The 18,968-nt window shown below is 36.7% G+C and overlaps 1 protein-coding gene across 1 annotated transcript in view; it reads left to right on the forward strand.

The window, feature by feature from the left end:
- The window catches only part of ADAMTS19 (ADAM metallopeptidase with thrombospondin type 1 motif, 19), a 275,020-nt gene that overhangs the window by 234,022 nt on the left and 22,030 nt on the right, over positions 1-18,968 (forward strand). The window contains 3 exon segments of the mRNA XM_010852422.1: positions 3,637-3,772; positions 8,818-9,022; positions 11,850-12,002. Coding sequence (XP_010850724.1) covers positions 3,637-3,772; positions 8,818-9,022; positions 11,850-12,002 — 494 coding nt within the window.

Consider the following 18,968-nt stretch of genomic DNA (forward strand, 5'->3'; position numbering starts at 1 on the left):
AGGTCCCTTCACTTATCTGGCCTCAGTTTGCCCCTCAGACATTCAGCTTCCTTAGCAGAAAGGTGTGGTGTTAAATTAACCTCTACTGGATCTGCTTGAAGAGGAACAGTAAAAAGAAGGGAAAGTGAAGCCCACATCAGTTGTTTCATTTTGTTGCTTGTTAACAGGAAAACAAAGCAAAGACAGTAACTCTTTCCTGTTTTCTGAGCCAGAGAGGCCAGGCCAGTTAAAGTGTTAGGCACTCAAGTTAAATTTAACTTGAAAGTTAGGGGGTACCATTAAAATATTTGTGTGTATGGAAATGACAAGATCAGACTGGATTATTTGTTGAGTGTTAGGAACAATGCAGAATACATTTTTTTTTCATTAAAATAAAAATTAAATTGTCCTTTTAATGTTAAGCCCAAACCTTGTGGGGAAAAATGTTTTATAGAAATGTAAACAGAATGACTGAGAACGAAGGGACATGACATGATTTTAGAAGCTGCTCAAGCTAAAAAATGTATGCTTGAAAAATTAGCAGCATTCTACATTCTACTCAGAGAAAAGACCTTTTTCCTCATTTAATTATTTTTACTTTTGGCTTAGTTGCTTGCTAGTCATTGTTAGTTTAATAGGAACTATATCAATTAAAAATTATAAGAGAAAATTGTGAAGACAAATGAATACATAGAGTCTTTCATATAGAGTTCCCCAATTTTAGTGAAAAGTTTGGAATGTACTTACCTTTCTATGGATGATATGTTGAATAAATTGTGGTTCATTCACAGCAGGAATTACTAGTTGTCAATAACAAGGAACAAATGATTGATATAACAATGAAGATGAGCCTCCAAGGGGATCATGCTGGGTTATACGGTCCCCAATAGTTATACACCGTGTGTGATATTTTCAAAACATCCTTGAAATGAAAAAAATCATAGGAATGGAGAATAGGCTAGTAGTTGCTAGGACTAAACTGACTGGTGGATGGTAGGGGAAGTGAGTGTGGCTCTAAAAGGGTAACTGAAGGGATTCTTGTGGGGATGGAAATGTTGTACATCTTGATGATATCAATGTCAGTCTTTTGGTAGTGATGCTGTAGTATAGTCTTGCAAGTCATTACCATTGCGGGGAATTGGATAAAGGGTATTCAGATCCTCTTATTTCCCAAAGTAGATGTGGGTAAAAAATTATTTCAAAAATAAAAGGAAATTTTTCAAAGAAAAGGTTTGAAATGTCCTATAACATGTAGAGAATTTCAGTTATGCATCCTGAAATACTCAACCTACACCTCAAACTGTTTCCACATACATGATGCAGGTTTTAGAAATGTGATCTACCTGAGTAGAATAGAGTTCTATTAGAAATAGCCATTTTATGGATTAAATACCTAGCATAGAAAAAAATACCAGCTTATCTCTGAGACTGGAAAAGAAGGAACACAACATAATATCTAGTTTTTGTTAACTGTCTTCAGAGAACAAAGAATCAGTAAATAAAAATTACCCTTCCTTTTAAAATTTTGCCCAAATTTGGTGATAAGATGAATTCGTAATGGTTATTGTATTTGGTTTATAATTAATTTAGAACATCAAAACAGATTTCCCCAATAATAATTTAGCGGGCATGTCCCAGAGATGAAGTTAATTGCCATAAAGCAAATAATACACTGTCAACAGCTTGCATCTACTCAAGATTCAGGCAGAAGGCCAGTTACTTCATCACTTTTCTGTTCGTCCCTTGGTTCCACAGTATTGGATGCGTTGTAAATACTGCTATTAGATGCTAGAATGGAAATTTCCTGTGTTGGCTGGGACATAAAAATATATAAAAGAAAAAAATCAAACAATAACATTTCCATATGGCTTTAGGATCCTGGTTGTATTTTCATAGGCATAATGTGACTGTAGCTGAGCATTAGATTTTTTTTCCCCCTTGATTCTTTTGTTTTTGTTCAATGAAATTTTTTAAAAGTAGGGCTAAACCCTCTTCTGTCTGCCAAAAAACTTACGATATGAGCTTATTTGCTACAGTGTGGATGGAAATGTCCCAATTCTTACTCACACAGCTTCATACTTTGTTAGAACACCAGTAAGGCACTCCACGTATTGGTGCCAATACCTGTATCTTTTTCGATATATCAGTACTTGAAAGATTTTTGTCATCAGCTCAGTATGTCACCTCTGGGCCAGCATAACTAAAGTTAGACGCTTTCTGAGTAAATGAAAAAATGCAGTATAATTAGCTCTGAGTTATTCATTCCGTGACTACAGTGAATTTCAGCAAAAGCTTTCTGGATATTGTCTGATTGTCATCCTTCTGTGCTGTGGTTGTGAAAAGCATTAAATGTAAATTAATTTAGACAACTCCATCTAGTCTGTAAAAGAGTGCCTTATGACTATGAGGTTTTAAATTAGATTTTAAAACAAATATTTCAAAAAAGCAACATTTATTTTAATCCTGCATTTAGGTAAGCATCATTGTCATGTAGAAATAATACATACATATGCTAGCATTATACAAAATTTGTGTAATATCTATTCATTATCTGGGTCAGGTCATAAAAGAGCACTTGAAGCATAGGGAAACTAGGCAGATGTTGACCAAAAATTTCCTGAATTCTCACATTTAGGTAACCGCTACCTAGTAAGGCTGGTTTTCTCTGTGAAGAAAACTTAACATTGTAAGTCATTTCTGCTTCTCTGAGTTTCCTAATTATTATTGCATGACAGTCATAGGACCCTAACTAATGGGCCCTTCAATAGTGATACAAAGACTTGTGATTTTTTTTTTCCTTAATCCTTCATGACCTGTCTGGCTTTACAGTTATTGACTGATTTAATTATTTTATAGGGTCAAACAAGTTACATTAGATTATTAAATCCTATATAGATATTTAGACTGTTTTAGGAAAAGAGAATCAGCACATATGTAGTTGGCTTTTTCAGTGTAAGATGAAATAATATAAGTGTTGTCAAGTAAGAGTGCTTACAAGGTTCTGAGCGAAATGAGTATCACGTACAAATAGTCATTTTTACCTCTTATAATCAAACTTCATCTTACCAGAGAAAGGAAAAAAGCCCATTTTCTGAAATCTTGTGAAAAATGGGAAAACTGCCATGGTTTTTCTTAGAGAACAGGATAATCATTAGGGAGTATTTCTTGAATTCTTGGGTTTTTTACCAAAGTGACAAAAAAGATTTGAGTTATACTCGAAATAAGCTTACCTCCTAAAACTTACCCCCATGGTGTACAGCCAGGTGATAAAATGTTCACACGTTTATATGAGTGTTTATGTGCTTTTGTGACAGCACAGAGACTTTATAAAAATACAGCTTTCCACCACTGAATGCTAAAAGATGATACAGTCCTTTATAAGTATCTTTAATTAATGTTTTATCAACTCATGCTACCATAATCTTTTTGTATTATAAAGCTTTCCATTTAGTTGCTAACAATTAAAAAAAAATATTATTCATCTTACTTAAGCCTAGAGGTACATTTTGTTTTGCACATTATAAATAATATCATTTTCATTGATCTAATCTAAAATTTGTTTAACATATGAAAAGTACAAGCCTAAGAATACCTCCTAAGTCCATCACATAGAGGCCTATAATAACAATTCTTTTGATGTTTATTTGCTCTTTTCAGGAGAAAGGAAAACAACAGTGTCTTGCACAAAAATCATGAACAAAAATATCAGCATTGTGGATAACAAGAAATGCAAGTACTTAACAAAGCCAGAGCCACAGATTCGCAAGTGCAACGAGCAGCCATGCCAAACAAGGTAAACCTGTCTCAACACTCATTAAAGAATCACAGTTTCTTAAAAGCAGTACAGTGTGTTGTGTACCAAAATGAAAGGCTTTAAATAAGCAGGGTCTAAGAAAGGAGCGTAATCAACTCTAGGGAACAGGTGTTGGAGAAGCAAGGCTAGGATTGATGTCTACCTTATCTACTGCTCACAGGGTGAAAACAACTCCTAACTGAATAAGGAAGGAGTAGTTAAAATTATTTGGTAACCTGTTGGTCACCTCTTCAGAAATCTAACTATTTGGCTGAATTCAACTACTCATTCCCAAATTCTCCAAAATGATATGTTGCTGCTGCTAAGTCGCTTCAGTCGTGTCCAACTCTGTGTGACCCCATAGACGGCAGCCACCAGGCTCCCCCATCCCTGGGATTCTCCAGACAAGAACACTGGAGTGGGGTGCCATCGCCTTCTCCAAAATGGTATGTTAGGACCTGCCAATGATGATATAAAATAAAGTGGGACTGACCAGGACCGAGTCCCTGACACAACAATGAGAGCATTTGGTCCTTCTGGCCCCCAAGTTTAGATTCTCACTTCTTTGCCCCAGAGACAAACTGATTCTTGATCTCTGATCACCAGATTCCTGACCTGGGTCCTAGCTATTAGAAAATTGGTTCCTTTGGTCCCCTGTGACTTTCTCAGTGAGTAACAAGCAACAAGGCAGGCAAGAAACCCATGAGTAGGGGATAGAACAGCCATGCTGAGCAGCTTAAAGTGATGTAGAAGGAAGGATACCCCTTAGTAACCATCAGAGATGGGTGAATGGAACCTAAGCATGATTTTGGAGCAAGGCTGTGCAGAATGGTTTCTGGCACAGGGCTCCTGAAAAATCACTGTGGTCTCATATAAAAATTGATGTTGGGCTTGAGTGGGACTCAGCCCCAGTGTCATTCGTCCTCACAGCTTTGAAGGATAGAGTGACAAAAAGAGTCTGAGGCTGGGTTGATTTCTCTGGAATCTGGAGACAGAGACTTTTATTCTATCCTGACACTCAGTGTTGAAGCTCAGTGAGTTAGGGTGTATGCATGAGTTCTTAGGGAGTCAAACAATTGATCTCCTGTTCCAGTAGTTTCTGCAGTGGAGTCACAGTGAATGTATACATCTCGGATATTCAGAGAACTCGTAGCTTTGGGGTGCTCTCTAAGATAAGCTTCCTCGTGACCTTCCACCACAATGTATGGGGAGCTAAAGGAGAAGGAGCAGGAGAGCTGCCAATTAACTATATTTAGGCTTTTTCTGTCTTCAGTAATCTCTCTGGGAATTAGTGTCACATAGGCTAATGCTCAGTTCCTCTGGTTTCTCTTTTCCTCTCCACCTTCCCCCATCAGATGTAGCACTGCATCCGAGTTCCCTCTGTTTCTGGCTTATTGCAAAACTCTCCGTATCTGGCTCATGCTATGTTAATGAGAGCTTAAAAGAATTTGGATAATCTTGTCTTCCTCTACAAAGCTGAAATTTCAAGACTTGCTTTTCTGTAGACTCAGTATATTTAAGGTATCAAAAGCTGATTACTACTTTTTCTTTGCTTTGCATTCATGTTCTAACAATCCTACCCTCCTCCCTGACAGGGGAAAATATGCTCCTAAAGAATAGAATATTAATATGTAAAAGAATATCCAAAAGAAAAAAGTATACTAAAGTACTTTCAGTAATGTTTAACAGTCCCTTTGCTCCAGCCAGACTATATTCTTTTAATCCTAATTCTGTGGGTGAACCAATTAAGTGTTTTTGTAAGGCAGAGTACTAATCAACAGAAAGGGTGACCTAGGGAAATATTGTTGCCTAGAGTCAGGTCTTTGGTTCTTTTTCATTAGGTACTAAGCAGATAGATACAGAAGTTGAATTTTTAGCTTTTGCCTTGTCAGCTAAAGAACTTGGATTTTTTATTGTTATTATTACTATCCCTAAGAATTATCTTTTTCGTTTTCATCCCTTTTAATAGACATCAAATGCTAATTTACCTTGTGTTAAATAATTTATTAAAATGTTTCAAAACAGCATTTGTTTTATATACCATATAGCTTTGCCATCTGGGTCAAAGAGCAGTGGCTTTTTCTGGTCTGTCGGGAACATTGAATGAGCTGGGTTTGAGGACTCTAGGGCATTTTGTCACTTCCATACTGGGTCTGTGAAGAACCGAGTGTACAGTACAGGCCAGTTATTGTTCATTCACTGACCTCAGCTATCTTGGGGAAAAATGCCCTGATAATGACTTGGTAAAATGAATGGTTTTAAAAGGCCAGTACATTTCTGAGTGAAAAATTTTTTCAGCTGGAGACTGGAATCTCTCTTTTTGTTAGAGATTATTGTCTACTTTCCCTTGGAAAAGGAGGTGGTATATTTTAAACCACCAGGAAGCAATGTCAGTGAGGTTAACCAAAATATTGAAAAGCAAGAAATGGACACAGCAATTATGAGGACTCATCACAGGAAAACTTGCCAAGACTTATTGCCATAGCACAACTTTCATTCCTCTTGCTTTCTTTCCCCCACTGTGCTGAGAAACATTCTAATTGCTATTGACATTTATTGAAAAAGTCACCAAATAGCCTGATGTAACCTTGTGTACCATATAGAAAATACACTGATGCACTAACTGTGTAAGCAGTAGTCTTGCAGATAAGAAAATGAGATAATTCCAAATTAGATGAATTCTAAGATACAAAATGTTTTCCTTCACTACACAATGTGTTACATATTTTTGTTCTTATTTTTCAGCAGTTTTCCAAGGAATGAAAAAAAGTGAATTTTTATTGTTGCACTATGGGTTTCTAAAACTTACTTTATTTAAAAAATTTGAGATTTCATGAAATTGTAAATACTTCTCTTTTCAGTACTGTCTTCTGTAGTTCCATGGTTGGTTCCCTAGTTTAGGGGCAAGACACATAGATGGGTTCATATTGTTCTTATAACCTAGGTATTCTTGTGGGGAAAGATGAAGCAGAAACAAATAAACTTGGAAGATAAATATTCACTTTAGGAAAAATCCACTAGGGGACTCCATAGCAAACTGGTAGGTCTGCATCATACTTGGTAGACGAGCAGACAGGAACTTTCTTAGAGGCAGTATTGGAGTGCAAATGTTATGGTGACGTTTTCTTCTTTTTTAGAAATAGGAGCATAGACTCATTTAGGATTGAGCCATTATACAGATGCAAAAACTAGGTGGCCTGAGCATATGACTTTTCAAACTTTGGAGCATTGCCACAAGCCAGGTGACAGAGGGCAGAGGATAACAGAGTCCTTGTGGGATGGATGGAGAAAGTACTCCAGGAGGAAGGGTCTTGGACCTGGATGTTAAGGATCTAGGCTGTGGATGCTTCATAAATAAGTTCCATAAGGTGAAATAGAAAGGTCTAGAAGTCAGTTGAGCATATGGTTTATGTTCTAAGATAAACATAGAGAAATATAAGAATAATTATAAATACACTCTGGCATATATAGAACATACTATATACTCAATGCCTTTTGTATGTCAGATACTATAATAATAAACACTAACAAATGAGAAACATGGAACTGTAGCAGCTGCTAAGTATTGTGTCACGAATACGGATAGTAAGGAAGCCAGCTTGATGCTCATGGCTTCTGATTGCCCTGTGCTGTGCTGTAGTGTTACGTAGATCATTTAGTAAGGGGTTTAAGTCCCCCTCTGTGCATGTGTGCTGAGTCGCTTCAGTCCTGTCTGACTCTTTGTGAACTTATAGACTGTAGCCCACCAGGCTCCTCTATCCATGGGATTCTCCAGGCAAGAATACTGGGGTGGGTTGCCCTGCCCTCCTCTAGGGGATCTTCCCAACCCAGGGACTGAACCCATATCTCTTATGTCTCCTGCACTGGCAGGGGTGTTCTTTCCCACTAGCGCCACCTGGGAATCCCAAAATCCCCCTATAAGCTTATCTAAATAATCCGAAAGGCCCAGAGGGCTTTTTTTTTTTTTTGACAGGAATCATGCAGCAACAAAATTTTATGAATCACTTTTCTGTCATAGGCCTTGGCTCCTTCCTGAAATAAATTTGGGGAGATGTTTGAATGAGTGGTCCTTAGGGTTGATCCCAGTTCATTAGAAATGGAAGTGGCATAGAGATGCATCACTGCCCATAATGGTTGTTTGGAAAAAGGATCTTCATCTATGTATTAAAATACATATGAATTGGCAGAATCAGTGAAATCTGAGAATAATATTGAAGTCCTGAGAACCTCTAAAATCAGCTCACTTTGCATGTAGCCTGTCACTTTGATGCTAATGATCACATTGTAACAAGATAGCAGCCAGCCTAAAGAAGCGACTTTGGCTCTCCGTGGAGGGTCCACCCCAGACACAAAAACCTGGTTGCAGGTGATGGGCATAAAACATTAGTGATTGCTTCCCCAGGTAAGTGGGGTTCTCCAAGACAGGCTTCTTTTATTTGCCAATACCTGCACGTGTCCCCTTGTGAGGTAGTCGGCAGTCTCATTTCAGTTTCTGACTCCACAACTTTGTAACCTTAGGGAAGTCACTACATCTCCCCTTGCCTCAGTTTCCCTTTCTGTAAATGGCCGCAGAAGTTGTAGAACTTAACAGGTGGGGTTATTGTGAAGGTTCTAAATGCAGAGAATAGGAACAAACTCATTTATGTTATGCAGTTTTATTCTTGTTAGATCCCTCAATATGGCAATGGGACAGGCAGTAGCCAGCAAAGCATGCAAGATGACAGGGCCTAAGTCTGATAAGTCCTTTGAGATTCTAATAAGAGCAAGGCTCTGAGATAAGAAGTACGGAGAATTCAAAGCAATAGAAAGCCTTGGTGTCGTAGGAAAAAAACTCAAATATTAGTTAAAAAAATATTCATTTTGATATTTGGCAAAACTAATACAATTATGTAAAGTTTAAAAATAAAATAAAATTTAAAAAAAAATTAAAAAAAATACAGTGGTGCAAACACAATATATAGCATTCTGCCAATTCTAGCCATGTCAAAATATGCAGTAAGTAGATATCTTTTAGTTTGTCTCACTGACTCTTGCTTTACTTTTAGGTGGATGATGACAGAATGGACCCCCTGTTCACGAACTTGTGGAAAAGGGATGCAGAGCAGACAAGTGGCCTGTACCCAACAGCTGAGCAATGGAACCTTGACCAGAGCCCGGGAGAGGGACTGCGCGGGGCCCAAGCCGGCCTCCGCCCAGCGCTGCGAGGGCCAGGACTGCATGACTGTGTGGGAGGCGGGCGTGTGGTCCGAGGTATGGTCTCTGCCCCGATGCTTCTCCGTTTTCTTCTGCCTTTCTGACTCTCAGCCTGTATAAGGTTGTGTTGTATCAAAATCAGAGTCTCTCTGCATGGCAGTTTTAATACGGTTTATTGATTTTTCTGGTGATAAAAGGAATACATTCATTTCAAATAATTTTGAAAGTAGGAAAAACACCGATTTACTCTTTATACTGTGAATATCGTAACATAATCACGAGCATATATTATGTACATTTTAGAATCCAGATTTTTTATTTCTATGCCATAAGTATACTCTATAGTGGGCACATATGAAAATACACATTGACTCATCATATATCTCTGAGCATTTAGAAGAGAAAGGAGAAGAAAGGATATTAACACTTAACAGTCATTTCTTGTGAATAGGGCTTCTGTTTTTACCTCGTATTTAGTAACTTTTTGATATTTAATCACCAATGCAGAAAAGTTAAGTTTCACTATTTTATAGTACTTTGGCTCAGAGAAATTAGTTTACTCAAAGTCCTACTTAAGTGCTGGACCTGAGATTTGACCTCAGTACTACCTAACACCGTATATGTACCCACCAGCTTATCACGTGTAGCACACAGCTTTGTCCCGTGCCAAACCGTTTGCTTATTTTGTTATCATGGTACATGTCTTCTCATGATGATTAACACCAGTCAATACTTATATTTACTAGCCACTCCAAAGCGTTTTAGGTGGGCTTGTGGGTGCATGTACATGAACACCCTCACACTTGTATACGAATATACATGTGCAAAGACACATGTGCATGCACATCCATAGCCGAAACATTCATATGCTTGATTTCAAAATATTAGTTGGGATGTAAAAACGACAAACTGAAAATGCCAAGCTGCAGTAAGTAGCCATTCGTTTGAAAATTGAGGACAGAGTAGCTTAGATAATAAGGTTTGGGGATATTCTTCAGTTAACCCAACCTCCCCCCCAAAAAAACACACTAGCAAATAGTGTATCTTTCTCTTGTCTTATTTCTGAGCTTTACGAGCCTTTTTAGTAGAGACTCCAAGAGCGTAGCCTTCCAGGTCCTCAAAGCCCTGGCGAGGCTGAAAATGGTAGAAAAGGACAAAGAAGGGGGTTGCAAACTGAACACCTCAGGGACAGAGGGGTCTGGACAAAATATCCAGACAGGTGGCGGCTGCCAACACGGAGCATTAGAACAAATTAATGCTGGATTAATAAATGCTTCATTCATTAAAAAAAAAAAAAAAGATTTTGTTGAAAAGATCCTTCATCATGTATGATATATATCAGTTTTACATCAAAATGGATCAGTTCAGTCTGGAGAAATGATTCACATGAACATCAGAGAAACAGAAATACCCTACCTTCATCTTAAGTGTAACACTTTTGCAAACTCTTCAAGAGGGATTAGGTCAGAAATGTTCTAACATACTGATTTTTGGCACCAGATGGGAGAAGTAATATGTCTCAAAGTAATATACCAATCTTGAAAATATCTCTTGTTTTTATTTAATATAAAAATTGAATTTATAGAACAGGATTAGTTTCCATTGGAAAAAATGTGCTAAGTCACTTCAGTCATGTCTGATTCTTTGCAACCCCATGGACTGTAGCCCATGAGGCTCCTCTGTCCATGGGAGTCTCCAGGCAAGAATACTGGAGTGGGTTGCCATTCCCTTCTCCAGGGGATCTTTCTGACCCAGAGATCGAACCCTCATCTCCTGTGGCTTCTGCTTGCAGGCAGATTATTTACCACTGAGCCACCAGGGAAGCCCCATTGGAAAAAAAAAATTTAATGTAAATATTAAAATACCAAATCACACGTGTAGTCTGCCTTAAGGCTCAAGACATTCAAATACAAACTAAAAATTATGAGACAATGACTCATTTGTGCCAAATGTATTATATTTAAAATCTCATGAGTTCTATGCTTCAGTTTTCAGAAAAACAACTGCTGAAATCTGCTGCTACATCCTTGCTAACTGTATCGCTGTAGCTCTTTGTTTGGAACTTTTCCAGATATAAATATAAATTGGAGTTTTCAAGTTTTGCCATGTCTCTCGTCCCTTCCTCCCTCTCAGCTGTCATACCCAATGGCATTTTGGTTCCTGTGTCCAGATAATCAGTGCTGCACACTCTTGTAAGACTGAGAAGCTTTATACATGTTCCTTAATGGGGAGCATAAATGTAAAAGAGAAGGTTAGTTATATCCTACAGGCCTCATACCTGTTATATCACATCAGTTATACCTGTTAATCAAGCATCATACCTCATACCTGTTAATCAAGCATCAGTTATTCATGAGATGAACTGAACTTTTTGAACTGAATTTTATTTTCAATCCAAACAACCATTTAGAATGATGATTTCTAGAAGTATACAATTATGTAAAGAAACTTTTGTTTTTGCGACATATTCTCTGTTTTAACTTTATATCCTCTTAGAAATTGTCATTTTTTTTACAAGCACTTCTTAAGGCTAACACAAACTAAGTCTTCACCAAAAATACTTGCATAATTATATATGATAATTTGATGTCAGTTATTAGGTTAGTGTTTTACACTTTGACCACGTTTATCTGTCTTTCATAAGCAATCACGGTGTTACAGAACTCTCTGTAGTAATGGTCCTGTGTTCCTGAAACCCATTCATTTCTAGCACTGTGCCTGAAGCACTGTCTGGCCTCTGATGCTAGGGCATAGCCTTCATTCTGGCCTTTGTGTAGGTGATAGGTGTATGAGAGATAAGAACCAGTTCCTAATGTAATTTGATCATCAAGTCTATATCTTGTAATCACCAGCTTTATCCACAGTCTCTGACGTTATTTTCCAGTGTTCGGTCAAGTGTGGCAAGGGTGTACGTCATCGGACTGTGAGGTGTACTAACCCTAGAAAGAAATGTGTCCTCTCCACCCGACCCAGGGAGGCTGAAGACTGTGAGGATTACTCCAAATGCTATGTGTGGCGGATGGGTGACTGGTCTAAGGTGAGAACCTTTCTGTACATTCTCAGTATTAAGTTTCTGTATTGTCAGCATTGCCCTGAGTACTATAACCACACGATATGAAGTACAGGAGGCATAGAAGATAGAGCTAAGGTAGAGTATTACATATGTACGTGTGTAGTTGCAAAGTCATGTCTGGCTCTTTGCGACCCATTGGACTATAGCCCCTGGGCTCCTCTGTCCATGAGGTTTTCCAGGCAAGAATACTGGAGTGAGTTGCCATTTCCTCCTCCAGGGTATCTTCCCGACCCAGGGATAGAGCCCACATGTCCTGCATTAGCAGGTGGATTCTTTACCACTGAGCCAAGAGTATTAAATACTACAGTCCAAATCCTATTTTTCTGTCTATGATAATAACTCTATAAAACTGTTCTAAATAATAAGTATCAGTAAGATAGAAACATGTAAAGTACTGAACACCATTTTTGACACAAAGGAAGCTCTCGACAAGTATTACATATTATTATTGTTTTGCTGCTTGTAATGTTGATACTGATTTTGCTCAGAATATTTTTTGTATAAAACTTGTCTTAAAAAAAAAAAAAACTTGTCTAGTGAGTAGAATACTACCAGATAAGTTCCTTTGAAATATAAGTAAGGTAGATAATGACAGGACCAAAGAGAATTCCCATCTTAATATGTAAAGGGTATTGTTTTCCCCACCATTATTTTGGATTGTACATAGAAGAAATTGAAAGGAGCAGAATTCTTGAAGTCCTTTATTCAGATCAGGTAGACACAGTTTCGTTCACAGGTGAACAGTGAGTTTATTCATTTAATGGTAATATTTAAAATTTATGAATTAAGTAGAACTTTATGGGTTGTAGAAAATAGCTCAGATAGTCACTCTAAAAGTATTAATAAATCCCATGTTTTTAGATACAATTCTGATCATATCTGAGTGAAAATAGCTGTCAAATACTAACTTTTAGAAGTTTTAGTCAGATGATCCCTTGTGCCTTGCTATATTGAACCTGTTATCATGGAATCTAATGTTCTAAGGCTTACAGTAGACATAATAAATCTACTTTATAAATTCCCTGTTGTATTACAAATAAAAAAAAAATGGTGCCTGCCATGGCATGGAGGGGCAAGTGATAGCTGTTCATGAATAAACCTAAAGGATATTCTGAAAGAAATATTCTCATTGTACAACTTTCTTTGGTTAGTCAGCCTCCTCATTATTACTCAAAAAGAAATCCATGACATTTAAAATCTATTTTCTTATGGTTTTTCATGCCTTTATTCTCCAGTGAAAGTTTGTATATTAACTTTGCATATGAATTCTCACTGAACTGTACTGTTTCCACATCTTTGAACATTGGGACTCTACCAGGTACATTTGTCAACAATGTAAATCAGCCCCTGACTACAGAATTAGGAAATAACCCAATCCATGCAGCTTTTAGCTGGTGAACCATATAAGGAAACTTCACACTTCAGAGTAAGCAACCTTTAGACAAAAGAGAATTCTAAATTGACCATAAATAATTTATTTCATGTTCAGGCTTTAGAGTTCCCACTTCTAAGAGACAAATAGAGTGATGGGGAAAGATATGGCTTGCAAGTCAAGAACATGGGGTACAGTTAGGACTCCCTCATTGACTGCTTCTGTGTCTAATTCCTTAAGAGTGAAATAAGGAAAATAGATAACACCGTTATTTTCGATCCATTTTTATATTAACACCTCATTTGACACTGAAAGTTTAAACTAGGTTGAGGAAATGAATGTACTCCTTGCGGGAGTGTGTGAAGGATCACCTATTGATCAGTTGTAGAAACTGCATTTGTTTATTTTGGCTAGCGAAATTCTAGATGTTTTCCCAAAATGAAATAATTCTGCTCTAAGAAAAAGTTTTAAAATGACTGGAATAAATGAGCAATATTCTTCCAACTTCATTAATAGAAATATTCTAAGTGATAAATGTTAATCCCTAGTTAACTATAAAAAGCAAAATTATTACAAAAAATAGAAGGTCCAGATATAATTTGTGACCCAGAATGCTAAGCTCCCACATTGCTGCATATGGAAATAAGGCTAGCAAATCTTATTTCCATGACGAATACTATTGCAATTGATTCATAAATGTGCCTGTTTTGTGGCCTCTGGTCAAATCTTAAGCAAAATCAAAATTAACAGGGGAGATCATAAAAAACATTGATTTGTGCTAAGCCTGAAACATTTTTTTTTTCAATTTTACCACCATTTACATGTACGTAGGACTTCCCTGGTGGCTCAGTAGTAAAGAACCTGCCTGCCACTGCAGGAAATGGGGTTTCCATCCATGGTAGGGAAGATCCCCTGGAGGAGGAAATGGCAACCCAGTCCAGTATTCTAGCCGGAAGAATCCCACAGACAGAGGAGCCTGGCGTGCTGCAGTCCATGGGGTGGCAAAAGAGTCAGACATGACTTAGCAGCTAAACAACAGTTTTTAAATAGGCTTGTATTGAATTAGTTTAAATTCATCTTTGTTATGTTACTCCATTGCTACCTAGCTAGAATAGCCTTTTTGAGTAAAGAAAGTAATGGATAGATCTAATAAATACTCATTTTTACTCAGTGACTTTTAACCTTTGTTTGTTGCAGTTTGTTTGCTTATGTAGAAGATCCAGTTATACTGTGTTTTCTACCCTTTCTATGAATGTCTGTTCTTTCCCTTGAAGCTGTTTTCTTTCTTTCTTTCTTTTTTTTTAGTCTCAACATAACAGTTTCAAACAGCATGCACAAATTAAAGCCAGTGGCTCCATGCGAGCTTTATTGATTTCTCCCCTCTTGTTTTACCCTTAATGTATCACTTTCATGTTCAAATGAAGACCATCCCAAAATAATTACCAAGAAAAAGAATGGTGCTGTGATTATTAAGTTTCGGTGATTAAAGCATTCATGGACAGAGGAAACACATAGATCTCTTATTTTTATCAGCTGTGTTCCTGGAATCGGAATAACAACAAGATGTGTGCAATTATGGGTCAATCTCTGTGGTCCTCTGAAGTCAGTTAATCTGTCAGTTTCACTCAAATTCTACTAATATTTTTAAACACTTGATAAACCTAAATGGACTTAAAATTAAATCCTGGGTTGGCTTTAATCAGGTTCGTTCAGTGGACTCTCCGTAAGGTCTAAGCTCTGAAATCCTGCTTCTCCCTCAATAATATTGATGAATCATTAGCAATTCAGTAAAATATGTATATGTTCTCAGATTTTTCCAGTCTAAAAGCCACTGACAACTGTTGAGCCAAGGTAATATTGGCTAAATGGAGGGTTACTAAGAATATGGCTTATGCCTCAAACTGTGTTCACAGCATTTGTATCAGCCTATATGATTTCTAGCATTTACGATTTGATGATTTTGTGTACACAGTGGGAAAAATTGCTCTCAGCTGAGAGGAAAAAAATTATAAATCCAGGTATACCCAAAGAAAAATTTCCTATCATATAATTGTTATCTCTGATTTTGAAGTAGATGTAATACAGCCTTTATTAAACATTGCTAATGTTTATTTCATTGAGACTAGAAAGTTGGCAAAAATAAGGCAAAAACAATCTGGTTGCTTTGCTCTGGCCTGAGTTAACTGTTGAAATAATCATATGCCACATTCTGATATATATTTGGCCTTAGGGTCTTTCCTGGGAAAGCAAAACATGACCCATCTGTTTTCTGGCATTATAAATCTGTATTTACTCATTTAAACTGTCCTAAGGATAGAACACTGACTTGAAAAAAATAATGTAGTCTCTTATGCTTAATGAAATGCCATATTTTCTGGCTGAATTTGATCTTTCTGCCTTTACTTAAAATTCTGAAACTTCTTGTTTTCATTATTGGAGGCCAGTAGAGGAGCAAATAAGAGTATTATTTTATCTACTTTCTATACAGAGTTTGGTCCTTCATCAAGCTTCTATAGAGTAAATTTTTCTGTGCAGTATTAAGAAATGATTTATACTTATTCAAGTGAACTTTAAAGACCAAACAAAACACCTTGGAATTGCACATAATTGTGGCTTATTCTTGGATTCCATACATAGTGTACAATTTAAACTTAATATAGCCCTTTAAAATTCCAGAAGGTGACTAGATTTGGCCACATTCCAAATTATGACATGATTAATAGAGTTTTGGGTAAGAGATTGTGAGTCTTTTGTAATTATATAATAGAAAATAATGCAGTGGAAGCACAATAAATCATTCTGAGTGATTTAATTATATAGGTAATATGGTATAGCTTTGTTTAGAAGTAGAAAATATTTAAGCTTGCAGTATGGTGAGTTATTTTTAACTTACCTGCAAAAGGAAACCACAGTTGTATTCAGTATATTCATTTGAATAGAAGAAGAATCTAAAAACGAAGGTCATTTTTTCTAATGAATAGGGGAATTACATCAAACTAATACCTGCTTTCTAACTATAAAAATAACATTTAAGTTGGGACTTCCCTGGTGGTCCAGTGGCTAAGACTCCACATCGCCAATGCAGGAGGGCCCAGGTTTGGTTCCTGGTCAGGGAACTAGATCCCACTTGCTACAACTAAAGATTCCACATGCCACAATTAAGACTGGAGCAACCAAATAAATAAATACTTTAGAAAATAACACTTATGTTAATAGGAATTCTTCTCATTTTGAGATCATTCTCATAGTAAAGATTTTCTAAAGCAGTCTCAAAATGGCATTTTATGATGATTTTTTTGCATTTTCTCTGAGAAGCGTTATAACTAAAACTCAAATCATATTGATTGCTTGATAATTCATTTCTGTAACTGTGAAAGACTTGACTATATCTGGATTATTTTTAGTCAGAATAATTTTCTTAATACATATGCTTCAAATACCATTAAAATCTACCTGGTGTATTATATTGTCCTAGGACTCAGTAATAGCTATGGGAAAATAAGTGTGCTATTTCCTGTGTCATTACCTATCTAATTTTTTAAAAGAAGTTCAAAAAGAGAGTTAAATTATCATGTAAATCTTGCCAGTATTCTAAGTAATGCTCTTTGGGTAATCAAGATATATAACCTTAAAGTAGTCTCATACTGCATAATTATTAAGTTAAAGCAATTCATAACAGGCACTTTATCCAGATTGGTCAGCAGTCAGTATAAATAAGTGGCTTGGTGGTTTGCACCATTTCACATGTCCCTGGAAAAACATTCTTGTATTTCTTGCTGTTTGTTACAGTGGAGTCTTAGACGAATTGCCTGTTCCCAGACCTCGTAGGTCCTTGGCCTGATGATTTGCCTTCAGCTTTCCACATAGAAGCTTGTCACTCCAATTAACACTGACACTGGTAGTTGTGACTTACCACCATTTGTAGGAAATTGGAATAATTACATAAGACATTTCACTGAAGGAAAACTTAGGAATCAATGAAGGAAACTTAAAACTTGATCAGAGCAATCAAGAGTATCCTAAAACAAATTACTAGATGATACCACATTTTTAATCATGCATCTCTACAGCCTAGTGTTATTATATTAAAAGAAAAGGAACCAAAAAAAAAAGAAAACCGAGATCCAAAAATTGAAGAATAGGGAGTTCTTGTTACCCAGTGGCCAGAATAGAACCTTTTGACTATGGATTCTTACATAGATGGACTGATGATGCAGTGCTTCATATACCCCACCCCAACTCAATCAACTTATAGAATGTTCCAGAATTCAAATGAATATATGTATAGATCCCTGGTTTTAATACAGCTAAACTAAGTGGGCTGTTACAGGTTAGTAGAAGCTCAATCACTTGTTAGAAGGATTTCCCTTTCGAATTTAAAGAAATTATTAGCAGTAACAGTAAATAAATTAAATATCTTACTAGAATGTAAAAATAGAAATGTTAAGTATATTCTGAAACTAGAGAGTAAAAAGAATTAATAAAATGAGAACTGCTAGATGGAGAAAATATATTGTTAAGTAGATTGATTAGTAAATTTAGTATTTACCAAAGACCTGAATGTCATCATTTTATAAGACTGAATTCATATTAATTTATGAATTCTTGAATTTCCAGAATTATATTCCATGGGAAACTCATTCATTAGGATGTGGTTTCCATGTGAGAGAAATACTGTAGTTAAAGATAATCAAATAATCTATGCTCAAAAAATTTTCAGATCCTTTAGCATTCTTCTGTACATGGCAGATCCCAAAGAGAGACTATGTGAGGTGAAAGTCACTCAGCCGGTTTCGAGTTTTGCGACCCCATGGACTATAGCATTCATGGAATTCTCCAGGCCAGAATATAGGAGTGGGTAGCCTATCCCTTCTCCAGGGGAACTTTCTGACCCGGAAATTGAACCAGAGTCTCCTGCATTGCAGACGGATTCTTTACCAGCTGAGCTATCAGGGAAGCCCTAAGAGAGACTCTGGTATTTCACTTTTCTTTTCTTTTTTTTTACCAAGAATCACTTTTACAGAGTATGTAGCTAGTTTGTTATTTAGTATAACACACTTTACAAAAGCTTACAATAGATTAAATTTCAAAATCTAGCTTTGTAAATCTTTTTTCTACCTTGAGAAAATTTGTAGATTGAAACCAAACTGAAATAGTCTGTAATCCAGAAAACTGTTCTTGAGATGGATTAGCATTTCTATTTAGTATTATTTTCTAATTATATCTACCAGTCTATTGATATTTGGAGAAGATAACTGCTTATCATTTTTATGCTAATAGATAATCTCATAAGATAGGAAAATTTGAGCAGCTGTACAATTAACAAATATGAATCTATCATCTGTGTGCATGCACTCAGTCGTGTCCGACTCTATGTGACCCATGGACTATAGCCTGCCAGGCTCCTCTGGCCATGGAATTTTTCAGGCAAGAATGCTAGAGTGGATTGCCATGCCCTCCTCCAGGGGATCTTCCTGACCCAGGGATCTAACCTGCGTCTCTTGTGTCTCCTGCGTTGGCAGGCAGCTCTTCACCAGTTGAGCTAGCAGGAGTGCCTC

Source organism: Bison bison, unplaced genomic scaffold (genome assembly GCF_000754665.1).
Source record: "Bison bison bison isolate TAMUID 2011002044 unplaced genomic scaffold, Bison_UMD1.0 scf7180017864311, whole genome shotgun sequence".
NCBI classification, from domain to species: Eukaryota; Metazoa; Chordata; class Mammalia; order Artiodactyla; family Bovidae; genus Bison; species Bison bison.